Genomic DNA, 24,141 nt, shown 5'->3' with positions numbered 1-24,141 from the left:
ATTCGTCGTACCCGGCATGGAGAAGAATACATAGATCTTGCTCATACCATGCTGTCGCTACGCATACGAGTAGAAACGGAAACCAGAGCAGGAGCCGTCGCCGCAAAAGTAGGCCCAGTAAACCATATACTGTATTCGATGTTCAATCAAGTCGACGTATATTTCAATCAAAAGCTCGTGTCTCCTCCAAACAATGCTTACGCTTACCGCGCTTACATAGAGGCGTTATTAAATTATGCTTCACCAGTAAAAACCTCCCACCTGGCTTCGTGCCTGTGGTACAGCGATACTGCAGGGAACATGGACGCTCTACCTGGAGCGACACCAAGCAATCACGCACTCGACAAGCGAGCCACTTTTGTACAAGGAGGGCGAACACTGGATCTCATAGGTCATCTTCACTGCGACGTCTTCAATCAAGATAAATTCTTGATTAACGGTGTCGAAGTGCGAATGAGGCTCGTTCGAAAGGTTCCTTCTATCTTATGGAGGGAAATACTATGTCACGGATACGCATTTTATATGCTACACATCAGAGGAGCTAGAATAAACCCAGGCATATTACTCGCTCATACGAAAATGTTGACCAGGACTACTGCTAAATACCCCCTCACGAGAGTTGAGGTTAAATCATTCACGATTCATAGCGGCGTTGTAGGAGAGACACTGGACAACGTCATTCTTGGACAAATACCAAAGCGCATAATTGTCGATTTTATCAATAACAAAGCGTTTAACGGTGCCCGGCATTTAAATCCATTCAATTTCCAGCATTATGGAATAAATTTCTTTTCATTGTATGTCGATGGTACTTAAATCCCTAGCAGGCCGTTACAACCCAAATTCTCTGGTAACGAGATGCTCTACGCCGAGGCGTATCACACCCTTTTCTCAGGAACGGGCATTCACTTTTTAAACGAAACTAATTCTATATCCAGAGAAGATTATCCTGCTGGTTATACTCTGCTCGCTTTTGATCTCACTCCTGATCTATCAGCTAATTGCGCGGGCCAATGGAACCTTGTGAAACACGGTAGTTTGCGAATGGAAGTACGATTCGAAAGAGCCCTCACAATAACGGTCAATTGCTTAGTTTACGCTGAATTTGAAAGTGTGCTGGAAATAGATTCTTCTCGTCAAGTCATTGTAGATTATAGTGGTTAAAACGAGTCCCCCACTTTTCTTTTCGACGTCATTCCCCTTCCCGTGTAATGAGTTTCAGCATCATTCTCCTTCAAAATAAAAATTTTGAGAAAAGAACTCAGTCGGCTTCGAGGCGTGAAGAGTATAGTTTCGGTAAGCAGAATTGAGAATACAGCGAGAACATGGATGTGATCATCGAAGTGCAGTGTTTCCGCAATAGCAACGATACCTATGTACTCAAGGAAGTAGCTATTGTCGGTATTAATGAGGAATTTGTCGGACATTGGATCTTAGCTCCAGAGTATTTATTTGCGGAATTGAACGAAAAATCAAGACGGATAAATAACTGGCTTTCGCTGAATTATCATGGAATCGAGTGGTACGATGAGGAGGTTAATCCAAAATATTTTTATCCGCGCTTGCGCGAAATTACGAGTCATATTCGTGCCTTCATGACAAAAGGCAAGGAAAAAGCGAGCTACTTGCAAAATTTGTTAGCGCGAAACGTGTATAATCTAGAGAATATCTCGCTGACGGCCAGTGATCTTTCACCCAGTGAACGAATAGAAGGCTGCTCATTTCACACATAATAGTACTTGACTACTAATAACTCATGGTAATAGCATACGATGCAATACTTCTTCGTTTTCGAGAAAAAACGGTCTAAAGAAAAGAGTCAACAAAGTGTACGAGTTAGTAAGAAAAGCATTCAACGAAGCAGCGTAGCGCAGCAGCGAAGGTAACGGACTCCCGAGGTGACGGCTGAGGTTCAATCCCTATTGTATGGTTTTTTTTATTCTGTAAGCATAAAAATGAAACAGAAAACATTAATAAATAATAAAACTGCGTTTCTTAAATATACAATATTAGTGTCTGTTAAATATATTATTAATGATTTAAATTGCAAAAAGAACGTAAATCTTATCTATAAAATATATAGTGTATAAGAAAATTTTTATATAATATTGCAATGGAAATAGGAATAAAAATATTGTTATGAAATATATAGGAATGCTATTAACCCTTTGCGGTCGATGCTGCCACAGTGGCGGCATTCGTAAGTCGTCGTAGAAGTCGGTGCGCCAGGCTGGCATTCATGATCGCCTGGCATATGGCACGGCAAATGGACTAGCGATAATGAAAGAAAACTATCCTCCCGATGCTAGATTCAAATGTTTAGATCAACTTACAGATATCCATGTTTATCGATCTCTTCGAAATTGGCCGATCGCAAAGGGTTAAACTAGTATGAGATAATTTTTCGTAATCTTATATCGTATATATAAAATATTTACTTTTGTTACAACTCTCTATGTTGTATTGAAGTCGTGTTGTGTTGAAGTTGTGTTGTGTCTATATCTCTTCTGGCAATCCCCCTCCAAAAACTTCCTTTGTGTCATTCTAAACGATCGTTAAGAATGACGAAATGATTCGAGCATCGGAACAGTCGTCAGTAGAGCAAGCAGCAATGTGCGTTTACTAGTGATACAGAGCAATTCGGTGATCATATTTAAATTACATATATCATAACAATGTCAAAGAATCCTTCAACAAGCAAAATAGTTCATGTAGAATCGCTAGAAGAAAGATCTTTTGAAAATGAAGATTTTAAAGATGAATTCACTAATGCTCTCCTATATGCGAATTCTATTCACGAGAATAATGAATTATTATCGAAAAATCCTCCAGCGAAAATATAATATATTTTTCCATTGCAATTATTATATAAAAATTATCTCATGCACTATATATTTTATAGTTAAGATTTACGGTTTTTTTGCAATTTAAATTATTAATAGTATATTTAACAAACACTAATATATTTAAGAAACGCAGTTTTATTACTTATTAATGTTTTCTGTTTCATTTTTATGCTTACAGAATAAAAAAAACCATACAGCAGGGATCGAACCTCAGCCGTCAGCTCGGTAGTCCGTTACCTTCGCTACTGCGCTACGCCGCTTCGTTGAATACCCTTCTTACTAACTCGTACATTTTGTTGGCTCTTTTCTTTAGACCGTTTTTTCTCGAAAACGAAGAGGTATTGCGTCGTATGCTATTACCATGAGTTATTAGTAGTCAAGTACTATTAACTCCGTAAGTTTCGTTCCAAACCGTTTCCCGGTCGATGCGTCCTCCCCTTGTTAGAAGAAATTCCGTCACTTACCAATAGAATACCTTTCAGCTACAGGGACTCTTATCGACGACTTGTGGTCATTATTGCTGTGTTTTTCTTTACTTTATGTGTCGGGGTTATAACCTCGGGCAGTTTAACAGTTTGTTTACCAATGATTGCGAACGAAACGATCAGTTGATTGTACGAATGTATAAGAAAATCTTTTGTCAATGTAAGCGTAAATTGCTAGATCATCATATCCCTGTGTACCAGGTTCAATCCTGTATTAAGAAAAATGTATAAGAATAAAATGTGAATTAATTCTATGAAAAATATTGTGCATTCCTTTCTCTTCGCCTCTTCTCTCTTCCCTGTGATTTCCAGTTCAAGGTAACAAATCCCGTTGTAAACTTTTCGAGTTCCAAAGCGAGGGGACCCGCACAGGTAAAAATATTCGGGGTAGACATAGACCAGAGGTATCGTCTTCGAACAATCGCGGAGTAGTTTTTGTCTTCGAAATGATCCCTACCTGCTCGAACATGCTCGCACACGCTCAGGAAAGTCGAGAGTCGGGGTCTCATGGTGGGGGCCCGAGTCCTGTAGGTTCTAGAATTTGCCAAATTCTTCACGCGTGACGTCGATACTCTCCGTATGTATATAATATAGCTAGTTTCCATCAAGGTATAGTAGTAGCGCAGGGCATAAGGCGCTTGACTCGAGAGCCAGCGGACCCCAGTTCGAATCTGGTCAGGGCCTACAGGATTTTTCCAGAGACCGCCGGCGCCGGTGGGCGTGATCTAGTAGCGCCGAAGGGTCGAGTGGAGGGGGAATGTTTTGACTAGCCACACCTACCCCCATACTACTGATGAGCCTCAGCCGCAGATTTCTTCATATTGAAGCAGAAAATTAAAACCTCCCGCAAATGACGAGAATTTGGCTCGTAAACTGACATTTTCAATCCAGAATAACTTTATGATGCGGACACAAATAGACTAATGTTTCTATGGAGTTATGTTGACAGATGCCCAAGTTTATTGCATGACGTCTATGATTTATTTATTTCGACCACTATTTACCGCTATAGCCATCTATAGGAAAGAAGCGAAAGCAAAGTTGTACACCTAATAAAATAAGAGGAATTGCCGAAATCACGAAGATAGCGTAAACCATGAGCAGGTCTGTCATCATACATCCTCCAAATTGCAAAGATTAATATTAAACGTTACACGTCAACAACTAAAGCTGATGATTAGATTAGATTTTCGTATTGCCTTGGAATAGATGTCCAGGGTGCAGCAAAAGTACCGGACCGGTGAAATATCTCGAAAACAAGACATTTTAGAACAAAATGTTTCATACAAAACTTGTAGGGTTTTAAAAAATGCATATGTTACATCCTGCGAACTCCGGGCAATTAATTAAAAAATTTTTTTTTCTCTCTCTCTCCTTTCGAACTTCTATCCTCCTAACAATGGACATAGGAAACAGACACATCTGGCTAACAGCCGTCGCGGCAAATGAAAGGCGATTCAGGAAAATTTTATAACAGAAAGCAGTGTCCTGTTGTAAAAATCTACCCGTCTCTGTTCAAAGTTTACATGTGGATAATGTTCACCAAATGTGTCTGTCAGTCTAGCTATAAAATTTGAAACTCTGCGCTAACAAACTTTCAGCAAAACTCGAAGCATTCCTGCTTTAAAAATTTGAAACCTACATCTTTCTAATCCGAAACCATACGTGCCCTACCACTCAAACAACAAAGCTTACTTCACGAGTTGTCATAAAATCTTTTCTCAACCTTTGATTTACGACATTCTGACTTTTCCAGCTGGCCACTTGTACACATCTCTCTACCTCACAAAAATCCACCACCATCGCACTTGTCATGCCTAATCCATTCGGCCAATCAAAACCAATCCGCCCAAAACTATGAGACATCCACACTTCACCCCTTAACCCTTCTATATTCATATTTTCAAGAATTAACCGTCTCTTTCCACGAGATCTTTTAACCTCATCCTTAACTTCCAATGGCTAAAACTTTTTCCCACTAATGTCAACCAGGAATAAAAATTTACTAATCAAATATTTGACAACATTGGGCTCTCCTTAAGGTTTTACCCCTTCTCCAAGGGCCATCTCTCTATCCACCCTGGTGGGTCCTGCCTTCGATCATCGGTATAAAAACCGCGACAATTCGCCTCCGCGAGCATTCAGATATCCAAGTATTCAGACATTCAGATATTCAGATATCCAAGTATTGAGACATTCAGATATTCAGATACCCAAGTATTCAGACATTCAGATATTCAGATATCCAAGTATTCAGATATTCAGATACCCAAGTATTCAGACATTCAGATATCCAAGTATTCAGACATTCAGATATTCAGATATCCAAATATTCAGTCATTCAGATATTCAGTCATTCAATCATTCAGACATTCAGATTATTCAGACTGTAACAAGTTAATATCCAGTCACTCGGATTTTGACAATTTTCATCATTCTCAATAATTATCAACGAATACATTGTTGTGTGTAACGTGCTAGCTAATGTGGGCATTTGACCGATCCTGAGAGATCCTGGGAGGTACACCCACGCAAAGTGACAGCCCCTGTTCTCTTTTCCTACAAAGTCATCTTGTACAAGTCATCTTGAACCAACAGTAAGTTTTATTTATTCTCTACCTTTATACCCTCATTTTATTAATTCCACCCGTTATTATTAAATCCATTTTCAGTGGGTCACTACTATCATACCACTGTCACCATTCAAAGAGTTCTCCACTCGTTCGAGTCGATTTTTGAAACCAGAGATTCCGCAGCAATAGAATCTAATACTCAATACCTCCGAGCAATTATCAATATTTAATTAGAAATCAACTATAACCTATCAACTAAAGGGTTTTTCAATAAGGGCGGGTCGATGTTGCAATGGAATAAAACAAGCTGTGTGTGAGGTATTAACGAAATTCTTTTTTTATTTGAAAGGCCCATGTATGCCATTATGTGTGGAATATAACATCGTTCAAATGTCCGCCGCGGCTTCTCACGGTGGCACGGATCCGAGTGGTCCAATTTTCAATTATTCTGCCGCATAGATCCGGCTGAATTTGAGCAATGGCCTGGGTTATGTTGACTTTAAGGACATCGGTCGATTGCGGCTTATTGGTATAGACCTGCGTATAGACTTCAGAAAACCCCACAAGAAAAAGTCTAGCGGGGTCAAATCGCACGATCTTGGTGGCCAATTCACGTCACCTCTGCGAGAGATAACCATACCCTCAAATCATTCATGCAGAATGTCCATCGTGGCGTCCGCTGTGTGGCAACGTAGCGCCGTTCTGCTGGAACCACATGTCGTTCACGTCCATATCGTTCAATTTGGGTCAAAAGAAATTGGTTATCATCGTTCTGTAGCGCTCGCCATTGACGGTGATGGCCTCACCAATGTCGTTTTCGAAAAAGTACGGACCAATGACGCCGCCAGCCCAAAATCCGCACCAAACAGTAACTTTTTGTGGATGCATTGCTACCTGTTGAACCTCGTGTGGGGTGGCGTCGTGCCATATACGGCAATTATGCTTGTTAACATAACCATTCATCCAAAAATGCGCCTCGTCGCTAAAGATGATTTTTCGGCCAAAATTGGGGTCCTCTTCCAAATGCTCCGAAGCCCAGTCAGCGAACAAACGGCGTTGTCTATGGTCATTAACTTTCAGCTCCTGGGCCAGTTGGATCTTGTACGGGTGCAGGCCCAAGTCCCGACGCAAAATTCACCAAGTTGAAGTCTGCGAAAGGCCGAGTTCTTGTGCACGGCGAGGAATTGACTGCCTCGGGTTCTCCTGCACATTTTCACTTACAGCGGCGATGTTCTCGGCCGATCTGGCGTTCCTTTGACGTACGGGTGTTGGCTGATCGTTTACCGAACCGGTCGTCTCGAATTTGGTCACCAAACGTTGGAGAATCGACTTTGAAGGGCCACCGCGTCTGCCGTAAAATGGGCGCAACGCGCGCAACGTTTGCACTAACGAACACTCATTTTGATAATAAAGTTTTATCATTTGGACGTGCTGCTCAATCGTGTAACTTGTCATGGTGATTTGGCATCAGTGACTGAATAATAAACAACAGGTTAAACAGACGCCGCCAGAACAACATGACCGCCACAGGCTGCCAACATCGACCCGCACCAATTGAAAAACCCTGTATAACAGATCCGTCACTCCTCTTTATACCTCCCTATATTCTCCCTCAACATTCATCCCCTGCTCCTTCCTCTTCTCCCCCGCGTTCATCCACTCCCTCGACCCCTTCAATATCTTATTCTCCTGTCCCTTTTTCCGAACTGTCCACTCCTCTTAATTCACCAAACCGCTCTCGTTCCTCCTCACCCGACTAATTTTCTATTCGCATTCCTTCTCTTTTTCATTCCTTTCTTTCTTCTACTTCTCACACATACACACACACACACACACACACACACACACATACAGATACAATCATTCGCATAGCTGTAAATTGTCACATTCTAAATCGCGCCGTTGTATCATTTTGTTGTTATCCTTATTTTAATAAATTTGTTAATAGTCTATTTTCAATTAATGAGTGAATGCGTGCGTGCGTGCGGGCGTGTGTGTCACACAGAAATCAGAACCCCGTGGTTCGTCACTTCCACAATTACCTGTTTCAGCGAAACTGGATTGTTCTTATAACTGTAGATTTTGAAATTGGATCTCGCGCGTTAAAAGTTGCATTAAAAAGATTACATGTTTCTTGATATGATCTATTTTTATATCCGTACCCCTTTATTATCAACAAATAAATGTATTCTCTTTCCGACAACGTGGCCATTATTTTACGTAGCCATTATTTCTTAAGAAAATTCTACAAAAGCTTGGAAGAAAGGAAGCCAGTGAGCGTATTCCCACCAATAGCATGTTGCCGGAACTTGCAAGCGTATCCCCATCAACAGCGTGTTGCTAGAGCTTGCGCACAAGCATGCACGCACACACGCAGGCACTCACTCACGCGCACATGGACACACACCAAGCTACCTCCATGTGGTATACTTTGAATAATGCCACGCTAATGCCAGCGGTTGAACTTCATCAACTCATATTTCGAAAAATACTTAATGAAAAATAATTTTCTTATAATGTTTTGAAAAGCTCTCGAGATAAGCTACAATAATATACGATGAAAAATTGGGCGTTCTATTTAAAAAATTGAACCTAAACTTGAGAGCCCCTCCAAGCTTATGCTCAACGTCAAATAAATATCGGTGTTTGATGTATTTTTTAAAACCCTGCAACTTTTGTATGAAACATTTTGTTCTAAAATGTCTTGTATTCGAGATATTTCACCGATCCGGTACTTTTGCCGTACTCTGTAGATAGAATTATTGAATGTATTGTATATATTAGCTTCAGATTATATACAAATTTTATTAAACATGTTTGAGACTGTCATAGTGTTATATCTCACAATTGATCTCCAAACTAAAAATAATATGTTGAAATTGCAATTATTGCCGCATAATTATTTCTGGTTACACAGCTTCCAAAATTTATTTAAATATACGTGGTTTAAAAATGGATAAGTGTACCAAGAAAATCGACAGAGTTTTGCACGCCACTTGAATTTCGTTTCAAAAACTATTCGAACATAACGTAAAAAAGTGAAGAAAATGAAGCACACACATGTTACCATTTTTATATAAGAAAATTAATCTTTGTTCTCGTTCATATTTTATATAATACGTTGCAATGTCATTAGGATAAATTCTTATCATCTTGTAATATGGGAAGATATCAATTGGATAACAAGACGTATTATCGAATACGCAATTCGAAAACACCTACAGCGTCATGTCTATAGCTCTATGTAATTATCTCTATCTCTAAAAAATATAATCGCTTCCAATTTCTATTGTCATATATGAATGAATTTTATATATGATGCTCTTTATTTCTGCCCTAAGAATAACTTAAAAATTTTTGAAAATAATAAGGAAGAGGAAGGGGGTTTCAAAAATTTTTCAATTTTACAAGACCTGAATATACGGTTATAAATAGAATGAAATACACTATAACTTTCATATAAACCATTTTTTCACATGTCCTGTATTTTAAAAAAATATAAGGGAGACCGGAGATAGTTGAAACACGGGGCACATTGATACATTTAAAATTATTGCAAAATAACAAACGGTAAAATTGCATAAAAAATATAGTAACTCTGCAAAAATATTGCAGTCAGGTTATAATAAGCTATTTCAGGCTAACTAGTATATTTTCAAAAACAAAAAAGCATTTCTAGTTTTTGATAGTCAAAAGTAAAATAAATCTGATACCATGTGTTACAGACCCACCCGGATCATCCGATTTCTTCGTTAACGCGACGTTTTAAAGAAAAATATTTCAGGCAAAAGTTGTAGGGCTTCGAAAGATCTATTTACTGACGTTATGAATTTGACTTTGGGAGAACCTTGAAAAGTCCAGTCAAGATCGACATAAAAATCTTAAGTGGATACCCCAATTTTTTAACACATCATCTTTTTCTACTAGTTAATTTGAACAACTTTTGTCTGAAACATTTGCCTAATATTTTTTGAGATATTTAAGGAAACTTGATAACTTTTTCAATATTTAACTCACAATATCTCGCTAACTATTTGTCAGAAGAAAAAGTGGTACTAGACTTTTTTGTACCATTTAGTCTCAAGAATATATTGTTCCAATAGCGCTCTGAATTTAGTTAATTTGATAATTTTGAAATTTCCAAAAATCAGCAAGTTAACAAAAGTCAGGGCACTATTATAAAAATATATTCTTGAGACTAAATAGAACAAAAAAGTCTAGTACCAGTTTTTCTTCTGACAACTAGTTAGCAAGATATCGTAAGTTAAATATTGAAAAAGTTATCAAGTTTTCCTGCAATATCTAGAAAAATATTAGGTAAATGAAAAAAAATTTTAGACAAAAGTTGTCCAAATTAATTGGTAGAAAAAGACGGTATAATAAAAAATTGCGGTTTCCATTTCAGATTTTTATGATCTTGACTGAACTTTTTAAGGTTATCCCAAAATCAAATTCATAACGTCAGTAAATAGCCCACGTAAATAGCTCCAGTAAATAGCCTCTGAAGCCCTATAACTTTTGTCTGAAATATTTTTCTCTAAAATGTCGCGTTAATGAAAAAATCAGGTGACTCAGGTGATCTGAAACACTCGGTATATTATGTTATTAATATATTAATAAATCTGGTCATTATATTATGATTGCAACCATTTATTTAAAATCTTTATTTTAAAAGTAATAATTTTTTGTTATATTAACGGTTTGAAATATACTTTTGTTTATACAATAACTAAAATATGTAAATATGATGAGCTGGGGCTGATTATTACGGGATCTGTTGTTACGGCTGTCAGCTGTTTACAGTAACTGCACTAGTTCAGTAAGTGCACTAGTTCACTAATGCAGTTAAAATAATTGATAAATATGCTTTTATGTTTATATCCTTGATTAATATATTTATGTTTACATCATTAATGCTATATGAATATATATTTTATCCACAAAATATTAATAGTTATGTTATGCACATTTTCCATTTATTTCTAATCATTTGTGACGTGGCGGCCGTGGAGGCGCCCGTCACAGTGCGAATCCTCGATCACGACGCGAGATTTGCGGGGGAAGGGGCCGAATTACCTCCCCGCGCAATAATTAAAATTGGTGTCACCAAATTAGAAGTGAGAGCGTGCAGGTGTGACGGTCTCGCGCCCCCAAGCTTTGTGCCCTTGGACCTCCCGAGTCAACCAATAGAACAGGAGGAGCAAGAGGATGTGGAAGACGACGCTTATCGCCGGCACTGCACGCATTCCCCCCCCCCCCCAGGTGATTGCTCTCGATTCTCTTTTTCTATTACCGAATTATGTGTCGTCCCGAAAGGTATTATCGCTGCCGCGTTTGTTGTTCAATAGGCCACAAAGACAACACGGGAGAAGGAGACGAGAGACCGGCGATGACGCTCCCGACGTATGGCACGATAGTCGAAGACAAGGCGCGCGGATCCACGGGCGAGACGAGAGAGAGAGAGGGAGAGAGGGAGAGAGAGAGAGGGAGAGAGGGAGAGAGAGAGGGGGGAGAGGGAGAGGGGGGAGAGGGAGAGAGAGGGAGGGAGAGCAGGAGAGAGGGAGAGAGAGGGGGAGAGGGCGGAGAGGGAGAGAGAGGGAGAGAGGGAGAGAGAGGAAGAGAGAGGGAGAGAGAGAGAGAGAGGGAGAGAGGGAGAGAGAGAGAGAGGGAGAAAGGAAGAGAAATAAAGCATCCGTTCCACGGACCAACAACAATGATCCGCGGAAGGATTGCCGTACCGTTGGAGTAGGCGAGGAACGGGGAGAAGAGAAACCTCGCAAAAACAAAGAGAAAGAAAGAGCAGAAAGAAAGAGATTCCGTTTCGCTCGGAAAAAGATCAGATTCGTTTTTCTGCCCAACAAGAAAAGATTCGTGTCTCTCCTCGAGGACAAAAGAATAACTTTTCGTGTTCCGATCGAGAGAGAGAGAAAAAGAGTTCTCGCGCCGCTCTGAATGAAAAAGTTTCGAGTACTCCTATCGCTATCGGTAACACCCGCGGGATGCATTGTGCAGTGCGGTGCCTTGCCGCCCCGATCAGGAGAGGATAAAGGAGGAGCGACGGCCGACCTCGCGCCAGGACCGACCCGCCCGACGATTGTCAGAAGCCACGCCACCGAAAGGTTCCCGATTTTGTAAGACCGTCCACCTGTTCTAATTTTTCGGTGTCTCGTTTACGTGTTGCGTCCCGCAAATTTACTGTGTGAGCCGAGCAGTATCGATCTCGCGGAAGAAAAGCGGCGTGAATTTGTACCGGCCCGCGGGGTTTCGGAGCGTACCGATTCCCGAAGCGAATAAACAGCAATCTCGTGAAGAAGACCGCATTATTTCTTTACCGTCTCGTCCGCTTTCCCGATTCCCGGCCGACACCCGCCCATCTACCGACTTTAAATTCTGTCGAGCTACCGATCCCGTCGGACTCTCGCGTTGCGGTCGCTCGATTGGTTTTTTTTGTGTTGGTGATCGGTGCGGCTATCCGCACCTGGCGCCCAACATAGCTTTTGTGCGTTAGCGCGACCGATCGTGGTGCGCGGGCCAACGGCAATTTGCCGGTGTTTAGAAATTAGCGGCGCACATTAAATATATTCTTTGAAATACAGAGATCTGTAACAACTGATCCCGATAACTGTAACAATTGACCTCATATATGAGGTTAGTTATTACAAATGCTGTCGCCTTATATTTTTCATTAATGCGACAAAGTTAATAGAAATATTTAATCAAAAAAATAATTTATGTGTCGTATAAGCATGTAGCTATTAAAAAATTCTCACGTCGCTTATATTCCATTTGTTACTTACATTTAAAAAATTCCTTAAAAAAACTGTATCAACTAGCCCAGGTCTCCCCTACGCTAATCAAAAGTAAAAATGGTTCTTTTTCTTCAAAGGGTAGTTTCACGCCATCAAACTGAAATTTCACATGAATAAAAAATAGTTTTGCATTACGGATAAATCAATTTACTTCCACACAAAGTTCTAGAAATTTTTGAATTTCGGAGTTCCCTACACAGTCTATCCCAGATACAATGAGACTGGTTCCATCAAAGTTCTTAGCGCAGCGACATCTAAGAGTGAATGATGATAGGTGAATGTTCTACCCTTCATCTACTTAACCTCAAAATTTGAGCGAATTCGGTTGATATTTCACTGTGGTTTGACATTTTATGTAAAGTCACTTTGTGTACGTCGGTCGAAAAACCAACATGGAACAAAGAGCGAATATTAAATTCTGTTTTAAATTGGGTAAAAGTGGTGCAGAAATGTACGAAACACTAAAAAATGTGTACGGGGATGAATGCATGTCCCGTGCACAGGTTTTCCGTTGGTTTGGCCGATTCCGTGACGGTCGTGAGGACCTTGCAGACGATGACCGAGCACCGCCGCCAAAAACCACTCGCAATGAAGAAAACATCGAGAAAGTCAAAGAAATTCTTCAAAGCGACCGCTGTGTGTCTGCGAGACTCATCGAAGAGGAAACTAGGATACCGAAAAGCACAGTCTATTGAATTTTGACCGAAGTTTTGGGTAAGCGGAAGGTCTGTGCGCGCTTCGTGCCACACACTCTGACAGACGACCAAAAAGGTTGGAGAGTTCAGCATTGCAAAGACATGTTAAAAATGTCCCAAAGAAATTCGGCAAGCATGTCAGCCATTGTAACTGGTGATGAAACGTGGTGTTTTCAATACGAGCCAAAAACAAAATGTCAGAGTGCGACATGGAAGTCACCAGAAGAGCCAAAAGAGAAAAAAAATGCTCTCAGAAGAGCAAAATCAAGACAATGCTGACCGTTTTCTTCGATTCAAAGGGAATTGTTCACAGTGAATTCGTTCCAGAAGGTCAGACGGTGAACGCAGAATATTATCTGGAAGTTCTACAACGATTGTGGGTCAGAATTCGACGAGTTCGACCGGAATATCGAGAGCCAGGCAGTTTTGGTTTTTGTTGCACGATAATGCACCATCGCACAAAGCCATTATGGTACGTGAATTCTTGACCAAAAAAGGCATCATTGTTATCGATCATCCACCATATTAACCTGATTTGGCTCCGTGCGACTTCTGGCTATTTCCCAAACTGAAATTGGCGGTGAAAGGAAATCGTTTCGATATCATCCCGATCATCCAAAAGACTTCGACCGCCTACTAAAGGCCATTCCAGCCGATGAGTATAAAAAATGTTTCGAAAAATTGGTTGAACGTTTCCAGCGCTGTATTGACTCAGAAGGAGACTATTTTGAATAAACAAGAATAAAAAATCAAAATAATAAACGCTTTGTATTTCTTTTAGACCAGTCTCATTGGATCTGGGACAGACTGTGTATGTCTCCTTGTACTAGGTGCGCAACTAAGTTTCTGGGTTTCACACATCTCCCCCGTGGATGTCACCTTGCCATGGTGGGGGAGCTTGCGTGCCCTGATGATGTACAGAGCTGTGCCGGCGGGGGTTTCGACCCCTGGCAGGTTTTACCATGCCGGAGTGGTCTGTACGGAGGGGCCAGACTACTACATGGGCTGAAAAGTCTTTGGCCTGACATATAGATGGCGCCACAAACTAAAAATCCTTATATTTCCTATAGAGTACCAACCTTAACTTAGATGCTGTAAAAATTTCATGATATTTCGTTGACTCGTGTACAAGTTATAGCTTTCGAAGTGACGTTACCTCTGAATTTATCTTTACTATGGAAAAAAGTGAATTTCGTGTTTTGATTAAACATTGCTTCCTGATGGGAAAAAACACTGTTGAAGCAAAGGCATGGCTTGATAAATGTTATGGCACATCTGCCCCACCGAATTCAACCATCAAATATTGGTTTGCTGAGTTTGGTCGTAACCGTACGAGCACAAATGATGCACCACGTTCAGGAAGGCCAAATGAGGCAGTTACTCCAGAAAACATCCAGAAAATCAGTGAAATCGTGTTGAATGACCGCAAAATGAAATTGAGTGAGCTAGCTAACATCATAGGCATCTCAAAGGAACGCGTTGGTCATATCATTCATGAATATTTACACATGAAAAAGCTTTGCGCGCGTTGGGTGCCATGTTTTTTGACAATTGAGCAAAAAGTGGAATGTGTTCGACTTTCAATGCAAAATCTGGCCGTGTTTAGCCTCAATAAGAAGGAGTTTTTGCGTCGATTTATCACAATGGATGAAACATGGATCCATCACTACACACCGGAGTCCAATCGGCAGTCAGCGGAGTGGTCATTGCCTGGTGAAAGCCGTCCGAAGCACCCGAAGACACAACAAGCCGGCAAGGTTTTAGCCAGTATTTTTTGGGATGCGCATAACATAATATTCATTGATTATCTTGAACATGGTAAAACTATCAATAAAGAATATTACTGTACATTACTGGATCGATTGGACGACGAGGTCAAGGTCAAACGGTCACATTTGGCAAAGAAAAAAATTTTGTTTCACCAAGACAATGCTCCAGCTCACTCGGCTCGCGATACGACCGATAAATTAAAGATATTGCGCTATGAATTGGTCCCGCATCCCCCGTATTCTCCAGACCTGGCTCCCAGCGACTATTTCCTTTTTCCCCGATTGAAGCAGTGGCTCGCTGGTAAAAGATTTTACTCGAATGAGGAGGTCAAGTTGGAAACAAATGCCTATTTTGAGGGACTTGACACCGAGCACTATAAGACCGGCATCGAAATGTTAGCGGACCGTTACACTAAGTGCATTACTCTAAATGGAGATTATATCGAGGAATAAAACACTTTTTTCATTAAAAAAATCGTTTTTTCATTGTTAAGCCAAAGACTTTTCAGCCCATGTAGTAAGGGCGTCCATAATACTCCTGGATGGGCAGCTGCCTCCAGGTTTAAACCAGGGTCTGGAGGGTCTCATTCGTGAGGCCCAAAGGACCCTACAGCGCGGGCAGAGCGGGCTCGTTAGCCTTGGCAGGCAACCGGTCTAGGGGAAGGAAAACTCCGAAGTCAAACCCGTGTGTGGGGGGGCACGTAAAACCCCCACATTTTATGGAGTAATGGCACATAGGGAGAAAAGCGCCACGGTACTCGGAGCCGGGGCACGGCGGGAGAGGGAGTATCGTCCCGGCACCCCTCCAGTCGTCATCGAGCTACGGGCTGGGCGGCGCATCCCAGGCGGGCGCGCCGTCGGAACCTACTACCGCCCGTAGGGAAGCGCTCGAGTACCGGTTGAGGCCGAGGATGGGTCGTGTGGACCCACCCTCATCCTTCGCCGGCCCGAAGAGCGCCAAAAAGAGGAAGCGGATGGCGGAAGCCTCCGCTTCTCAATTATGGAGGATAGGGAGATGCACTTCCCTCCTCTCGGGGACGTCAGCGTCCCTCAGAAGGGGGGCTCCCTACGCACGTGGTACGGACATTATGTCCGCCACGCAAACGTGGAGTCGGCTAGTCCCGGGGGAGGAGTTCCCTCCGGTCGAGGGCGAGGAAGTCCCTACAGCCGGTGGGACTCCTCTCCGTAACGCGCGGGAGGGAGTAACCGAGGGGGGCGTAGGCGCCAGCAGTGGGGGCTTCCGCCCGTGCGGAGGCCTTCACGGCTGGGCGAGACCCTGGCCACGGAGGCGATTGAAGGGGTCAGATATCTCCGCGAACTTAGGGTCAAACCAGGGAAGAAGACTGCGTGGGGCTACACGGGAAAGCCCCTCGTATGTCTTAACGAGATGGTTGAGCGGTGCCTCGAGGAGATCGAGGTGGCGCTCGAGAACTACGGGGGGATAGCGAGGGATGGAGGTCCGGATGGACGCCTTGGGGCCCTAGAGATTCAGGTCCGGGGCCTCAAGGTGGAAATCGTCCGCATAGGGCGGTTACTGGAGAGGGTTCTTCCCTCCGGTACCCGCAGCTGCGGGCAGCGGGGCCTCCCTCCCTCGCCCCCTCCGCGGCAGCCGGCGGCCGCTGGGGAGGGATGCGACGGGTGGACTATCGTGTCCACCCGTAAGGGTAAAGGGAAAGGGGTTGGGCAGAAGCCCAAACCTGACCCTAAAAAGGGAGGCGTTGCAGCAAAGAAGGTTGCACCGTCTCCCGAGGGTGGGAAGGCCAGGGAAGGAGGGGTCCCCCCACCCAAAAGGCCGCAAGTCAGGAACCCCCCGCGCAACCCGGTGGTTACTATGACCGCGTTGCCGGGGGGTTCGATAAAGGACGTCATGGTGTAGGCCAGGCAGCAGGTCGACCTACAGGAGATCGGCCTGCAGCCTGGCCAATTTAAAATTAAACGAACCAGAAATGGGGGGGGTTATTTTGGAGGTCCTTGGCCAGGACGGCAAGGAGAAAGCCGATCGCATGGCGACGGACCTCCAAGATGCGTTATGCGGGGTGGCCGTGGTCGCCAGGCCGACGAGGCGGACAGAACTGGATGACTCGGTCACCCCTACAATGGTGAGGGCCGCGATATTGAAATGTACGGGATGCCCTCCGGATGATCTCCAGACGAGTGAAGTCAGGAGGTCATCCGGAGGTCTGGGCGCGATCTGGGTCCGGTGCCCGTTGGAACCGGCCCAGAATATCGTAGCGGCCGGGGGACTGCCTATTGGGTGGTCGATGGCGAAGGTAATGGTACTGAAGGAGCGGCCCCTCCAGTGCTATAAATGTCTAAAATACGGTCATATGGCAGCGGCCTGCCAGTCCGAAGCTGGACTGGGGGGCCGCTGCTTCCGTTGTGGAGGGGCCGGCCATGTGGCTAGAGGGTGCACCTCGAATGTGAGGTGCACCCTCTGCCAAAATGAGGGGAGGGATTCCGCCCATCGTATGGACGAAAATGCAGAGCAGTCCCCCGGGCTGCACCGAGAGGGGGGGTTCCCCCTCGCCGAAGACGACGAAGGAGGAAGAAGGCGACACGTGGGGGGGCCGAGGAGGTCAAGGGCGCTGCGCCCGCGCAGCCTCGGCCTGCCCACGGCGTCGCCGAAAAAGTCATTCCTGGGACATCAGTCCCAGCGGTTGTCCCAGCAGAGACCAAAGAGGCAGAGATGGAGAGGGGGGAGGCTGGGGTAATCCAGCCTCCTCCCACTCGCAAGAAAGTGGCAGGACCGGAAGGAGCGGGAGCGACGGCCGCTCCGCGAGAGCCGGACCCACCTCCGACGGTTAGGTTGGAGGGGGTCTCTGAGGCAGAAGTTGCCATGGAGGTTGAGGCCTCGGCATCCCTCCTAGCGGAGGCGGGGTGGGAGGAGTGGGGAAGATGTGAGCAAGAGTAGTTCTCCCCACACACTCCCTCACCCCAGGCCCATGGGATCTGCCGGTGCGGTAGTGGCCTCGGAGTGTTAGAGGCCCCCGCACCGGGACCCATGGGCCAGGTAGGAGCAAGTGGGGGTGGGCGCCCCTTTTCGAGGAAACACCTCCACCCGCGCTAGGAGGGAATAGCCCGAACCGGCGTGAGACCCTCACCGCTGATTTCATGACGCAGCGGTGGAGAGAGCCCCGGGGAGGGAAGACCTGCCCCCCGGGGGACAGGTATTGTAAGGTACGTCGGCGTCTGGCCGACGATGAAATATCTCGGCCTGACAGCCGGTGGTCATTCGGCCCACACTTCAGGCTGCTGGCCCCCAGGGTGCGCAAAACCGGCCTGGCCGTGTCCAGGCTGATGCGCGCCCAGGGGGGCCCAAAATGGCAGGCTCGCCGCCTGTATGTCGGTGCGGTTCTCTCGATCGCCCTGTACGGAGTGCCTATATAGGCCCCTCAGCTGCTGGCCTCCACGGTGGCCAAGAGGCAGCTGAGGCAGGCCCTTAGGCCCCTAATGATCAGGGCGATTCGGAGGTTCCGCACTGTGTCATATATGGCGGCGACCATCCTGGCCGGCTCCCCCCTGTGGAGCTCCTCGCCGAGGAGAGGAGGATCCTCTACTGGCGAGTGAAGGAGCTCCACGAGGGGGGAGAGCTGACGGCCAGGGGCCTGAAGGACCTGATGACCCAGGCCAGAGACCGGACCGGAGCGGTGGGAACGCTTGTTAGCCGACCCCCGTGGGTCCGGTCTCGCAACGGCCGAGGCTGTCCGCCCCTGTCTGTCGGAAATGACAGACAGGAGGGGGCGTGGAATGTCTTTCCACTTGGTGCAGGTATGACCGGGCACGGATGCTTCGGGAGATACCTGCACCGGAGGAAGGAGCCCACCGCTCGGTGCCACCACTGCCCCGAGCAAGAGGACACGGCGCGGCATATCCTGGCTGCCTGCGCGGCATGGGAAGAGCAGCGCCGGGTCCTGTTCGGGGCGGTGGACTGCCAAGGCGGGGAGCTCTCGCTCCAACACCTGGTGTAAGCCATGTGCGGGAGCGAGAGAGCGTGGGATGCGGCGGCCTCCTTCTGCGGGGAGGTAATCTCCCGGAAGGAGGCCGCCGAGTGGAGGCGCCGGCCTGGCAAACGCCATCGGAGAGGACGGCGGGGCCGGCGCTCCCCCGGGGGAGAGGGAGTCGGAAGCGGGCCCGAGGTGGCATCAGGAGAGATGGCAGGCAGGAGGCATGAGGAGAGGGCGCCGGCCTACACGGGTCGGCGCCTCCCTCGGCCACCTCGGGCCAGACTCCGTCATTCAGAGGGGAGCGGGGAGGGCAACTCCCGCTCCTCTGAATGATTGAATAGAGGGGAAAGGGGGAGGTGGGAAACCCGATTGGGGTCGAGCCCACCTCCCCAAAATCCCTCCCTCTCCCTTAAGGAAGAGGGGAGGATAAAGAGGAAGGGTGGATGTCCCCTTTCTCCAAGGTGACACCAGAAGGCCAACCGGCGGGGATACCCGCCGGGGACCGCACCTCTCCCACTAATTCCCCGAAAGGGGAAGGGGGGCTGCGGTACAAGAAGGCGAGGGGCTCTTGGAATAGAGTCCTGGGGTCGGGGGGTTGGGGAGGGAATGCGGGAGCAGTTCCCCTAACTCCCCTCCTCACGGTCCGACAGGTAGACATCCCGCAGGGGTTTCAGTCGGTAAGAGTCCGACATAACCCCTGCCCCTCCCCAAGGGGGCGGGGGTATCCATGCTGGATTTCCCTTGCGTGAACAAAAAAGTGTTGTAGGGTTCCCCTCGGTTCCTCACCGAGGGGGGGGGGTCCCATTGGGACCCCCACACACCTTTAGCCCGCCTCCGTGCGGAGACGGCGGTGACATCAGTGGTGGGTACCATCGGGGGCCTGGGTCTCAAGGTGGCGCCCCAGAAGACGGAAGTCGAGGGGCGCCGCCGGAGATACGGATCCTAGTTGATGGCATCCACATCCGCATCGGGCCGACGATAAAATATCTCGGCCTGACGTTGGACAGCCGTTAGGGCTTCGGGCCTCATTTCAGGCTCCTGGCCCCCAGGGTGCGCAAGGCAGGGCTGGCAGTCGCCAGTCTCCTGCGCAACCATGAGGGATGGTTGCGCAGGGATGGAGGGCTCGCCGCTTGTACGTCAGCGCGGTCCTCTCGATCGCCCTGTACGGGGCGCCAATATGGACGACTCAGCTGCGGGCGTCCAAAGTTGGGATCGCCCGTATGCGGGCCGCCCTGAGGCCTCTGTACATAAGAACGGTCAGAGGATTCCGGACGCTGTCATACATGGCGGCGACCATCCTGCCCGGGCCCCCCTGCCCGTGGAGCTCATCGCTGAGGAGCGATCCATCCTCTATTGGAGGATAAAGGAGCTCCGCGAGGCGGGGGAACTATCGGCCAGGGACATGCAGGGCCTGAAGTCCCAGGCCAGTGCCCGGACCCTGGCGATGTGGGGCGACGTTTTGTCGAACCCACGGGGATTCGGGCGCATAACGGCCGAGGCTGTTCGCCCCTGCCTGCCACAGATGGCGGGCAGGAGGGGATGTGGAATGACCTTCCATCTGGTGCAGGTGTTGACGGGCCATAGATGTTTTGGCAAGTACCTGCACCGGATCGGTAAGGAGCCCACCTCCCAGTGCCACCATTGCCCCGTGCTAATGGACACGATGCACCACACTCTAGCCGCTTGTCCGGCCTGGGGAGCGCCGTGTCCTGGCCGGGGCGGTGGGGTGTCGGGAGGAGGAGATCTCGATCCCGCGCATGGTCCAGGCCATGTGCGGGAGCGAGGGGGTATGGGAAGCGGCGGTCTCCTTCTGCAAGGACGTTCTGTCCCAGAAGGAGACCGCCGAGTGGAAGCGTCGACCAGGAACCCGTCGCCCTAGATGGCGTAGCGGTCGGCGTTCTCGGGGGGGGGTCTAGGTAGCGGGCTCGAGATGACATCGGCCGAGGAGGATGAGGGACCTCTGAACAACAGAGGGCCAGATCCTCCTCGGCCGCCTCGGGCCTGCCTCCGGACACGGGGGGGACCCGGGGGGTCCGGATAGGGTGGGTCCGCGAAAGGACCCGACCCAGAGTGGATCCTCCTGGTCCTCCCCGTGCATCGGACAGGTAGGGACAGGAGGGAGTGGAACACCCAGTTGGGGCTGGGCCCACTCCCCCAAAATCCTCCCCTCTCTGATTAGCAGGGGGGAGGTAAGGAGGGAGAGTGGATGTCACCTCTCTCCTAGGTGACACCAGAAGGCCAACTGGCGGGACAAACCCGCCGGGGACCGCGCCCTGGATTCCCTTCATGAAACAGAGCGCGGCACACGGAAGCGTGGGGCTCCCTAAGAGCCCTGGGGTCTGGGGGTTGGGGAGGGAATGCGGGAGCAGTTCCCCTGACTCCCAACCCAACAGCCCGACAGGTAGACATCCGGGGGCAGGGATTTTAGTCAGTAGGAGTCTGACATAACGGCCCTTGACTCCCCCAAGGGCCGAGGATATCCATGATGGATTTACCCTGCGTGATAAAAAAAAATAAAAAAAAAAGAAAAAAGGGTTTCACACATGGATGGCGCTAACGACACATGTAGTCAACATATAGGTCTGAAGTTGTGTTTTTTTTTATAGCTTGGACATCTGTTAACAATAACCAGTCGTAATACCAACACATATCGCAACGCAAAAATATTTTTTCTAACAACGAAGATGTTGAGTTTTGTGCCAAATAAAGAGCATTTGCGGGAAGCTTTGCTTTTCTGCTTTAACTTGAAAAAAAGTGCAGCTGAAGCACTTCGTGTTTTGCTTGAGGAGGCCTACGGCGAACATGCACCATCGAAAACTACCTGTGAAGATTGGTTTAAACGTTTCAGAAGTAGTGATTTGGACACTGAGCAGAAGGAGCGTTCTGGAACATCAAAAACATTTGAGGACGCCGATCTGCAAGCGCTATTGGATGAAGATGATACGCAAACACAAGATCAACTTGCGGAGGCATTAAACATGACTCGCCAAGGTATTTCCAAACGTTTACTTGCCATGGGAAAAATTCAAAAGGAAGGAAAATGGGTGCCACATGAGTTGACTGAGAGACAGATGAAAAATTGAAGAGCCACTTCCGAAATTTTGCTTTTGCGGCATGAAAGAGTTTCCTGCACCGAATTGTTACTGGCGATGAGAAGTGGATATATTTCGAGAATCCCAAACGCAAAAAATCGTGGCTTTCACCTGGCGAGCATCAACATCGACGGCACGGCCAAATCGCTTCGGAAAAAAAACAATGCTCTGCGTTTGGTAGGACCAGAAAGGAATCGTGTACCAGAAAGACGCGTCGTTTTATCGTCGCGGTATTCATATATTGCCACAGAGATGGCAAAACCGTGTAGCTAGCGAGGGACGATACTTTGAATAAACCATTTTTTGTATTTCTCTTGAAATTTTCCATTATTCGTTGATCAAAAAAACCCGAGAACTTAGTTGCGCACCTAGTAGATTCTTACTCAACCGTGAGGACCACACGGGACCAGTCGACGCAGACCAATACCGGGAGTTTCACAGGACCAAAGAAAAGACGACGCAATGATAAAATAATAATTATTATTATAATTATATAATAATAATTATTATTATAACTACATAATAACTATTATTATAATTATATAATAATTATTATTATATAATAATAAATATTATTATATCCGTCATGTATATAAGGTTTAAATAAACTTTTATATATATATACAAAAAAAGAATATCTTCCGCCCATTAAACAGTGGGATAATTATTCACCTGATCTCGCAGAACGATGGTACATATTTTATGTGTATAAGCTCAGGATAAATTGTGAATAAATGTAGAAAATTACATACCTCGAGAAGACTGTCGCCTACAAGAATCATGAGTAGCCGATGACCATAGCGCTCCAAAACACGACTTGCATTTTCTGCTGCATACATTGAAGTAAAATCAAACATAGCTACATCTGATTGTCCGTAATGATTCACCGCAAATTCCATGTCCACCATTTGGTATCCTGTCGAAAATTCTGCTGCTTCTCGTGCATATAACATTAGAGCCTCTCGATCTACATTTTCTTTAGCGAGTAATTTTGCAGTATCAGCGTGATCCTAAAAATTTAATGATAAATAAGTAAATTAAAAGTATATTATACATATTATATTTCGTACTATACAAAAAAGTTTCCTCCGTACTACTTAATAATTTAGGGACGCACTACAAATTTATCATATTTTAAAAAGAAGTTTATCTGAACCATTGAAACGATTAAATATTTATCTAAAAACCACATTTTTCCATATAATCTTATCAAATTGTTTTATAACGAACAAATTATGGCTATTTATATAAATATACCTAATAAGCTAGGATATAAATTAATATATTAAAGTCAAGATTGTTCCTATTATGTGTGTTAGTTTTTCTGTAAATTTAGAAATACTTTTATCCAAATTAAAGGCTTAGCCGGATAAGTATATAAAATCTACCCCCGCACATATTAAGCTCTAATTAATGTCATAAGTTCGCATCCACGTGGTATGAAACTCTATCAAATTTTAACTTCAAAATTTCATTTTTGTGGGAGATGTGAAAAGGGAAAGAAATATCCAAAAAATTTTTTTTCTCAAAAACGGCTGGACCGATTTTAATAAAAAAAAAAAGTGATAACTACCAATTTCCTAGCATATTTTCTAGAAAAATCAAAAAGTATTTCCGACAAAAATTTCAGGTAAAATAAATTTTTTGAATTTTTCGAAAATTTTTTCTGAGGTTATGTCTACAGTTACATCGACCATTTTTCACATATACAAGGTGTCCCATTTTAATGCCCCGCCCCAAATAACTCTTCAGTATTGAAGTTTCAAGGAAAATTATTTGAATAAAAGTTGTAGGGATTTAAGTGAGCTATCTTATGATGACCTTGACTTTGACCTTGATCTCTATTTTCAAGGTTATTTGAAAGTTGCGTTTTTTAAATGGGAACTCTTATTTTTTATTACACTGTTTTTTTACTAGTTAATTTGAAC

The 24,141-nt window shown here is 45.6% G+C and overlaps 1 protein-coding gene across 2 annotated transcripts in view; it reads right to left on the bottom strand.

The window, feature by feature from the left end:
* Window positions 1-24,141, bottom strand: part of LOC105181424 (Molecule interacting with CasL) — a 288,317-nt gene that overhangs the window by 133,252 nt on the left and 130,924 nt on the right. For both annotated transcript variants that reach the window (XM_025307902.1, XM_025307903.1), the window contains one exon: window positions 22,966-23,223. In XM_025307902.1, the coding sequence (XP_025163687.1) occupies window positions 22,966-23,223 (258 nt within the window). The remainder of the gene's footprint in view (window positions 1-22,965; window positions 23,224-24,141) is intronic.

This window comes from Harpegnathos saltator, unplaced genomic scaffold, assembly GCF_003227715.2.
Source record: "Harpegnathos saltator strain DR-91 unplaced genomic scaffold, Hsal_v8.6 scaffold130, whole genome shotgun sequence".
NCBI lineage: Eukaryota > Metazoa > Arthropoda > Insecta > Hymenoptera > Formicidae > Harpegnathos > Harpegnathos saltator.
This window is presented reverse-complemented; position numbering and strand designations above follow the sequence as displayed.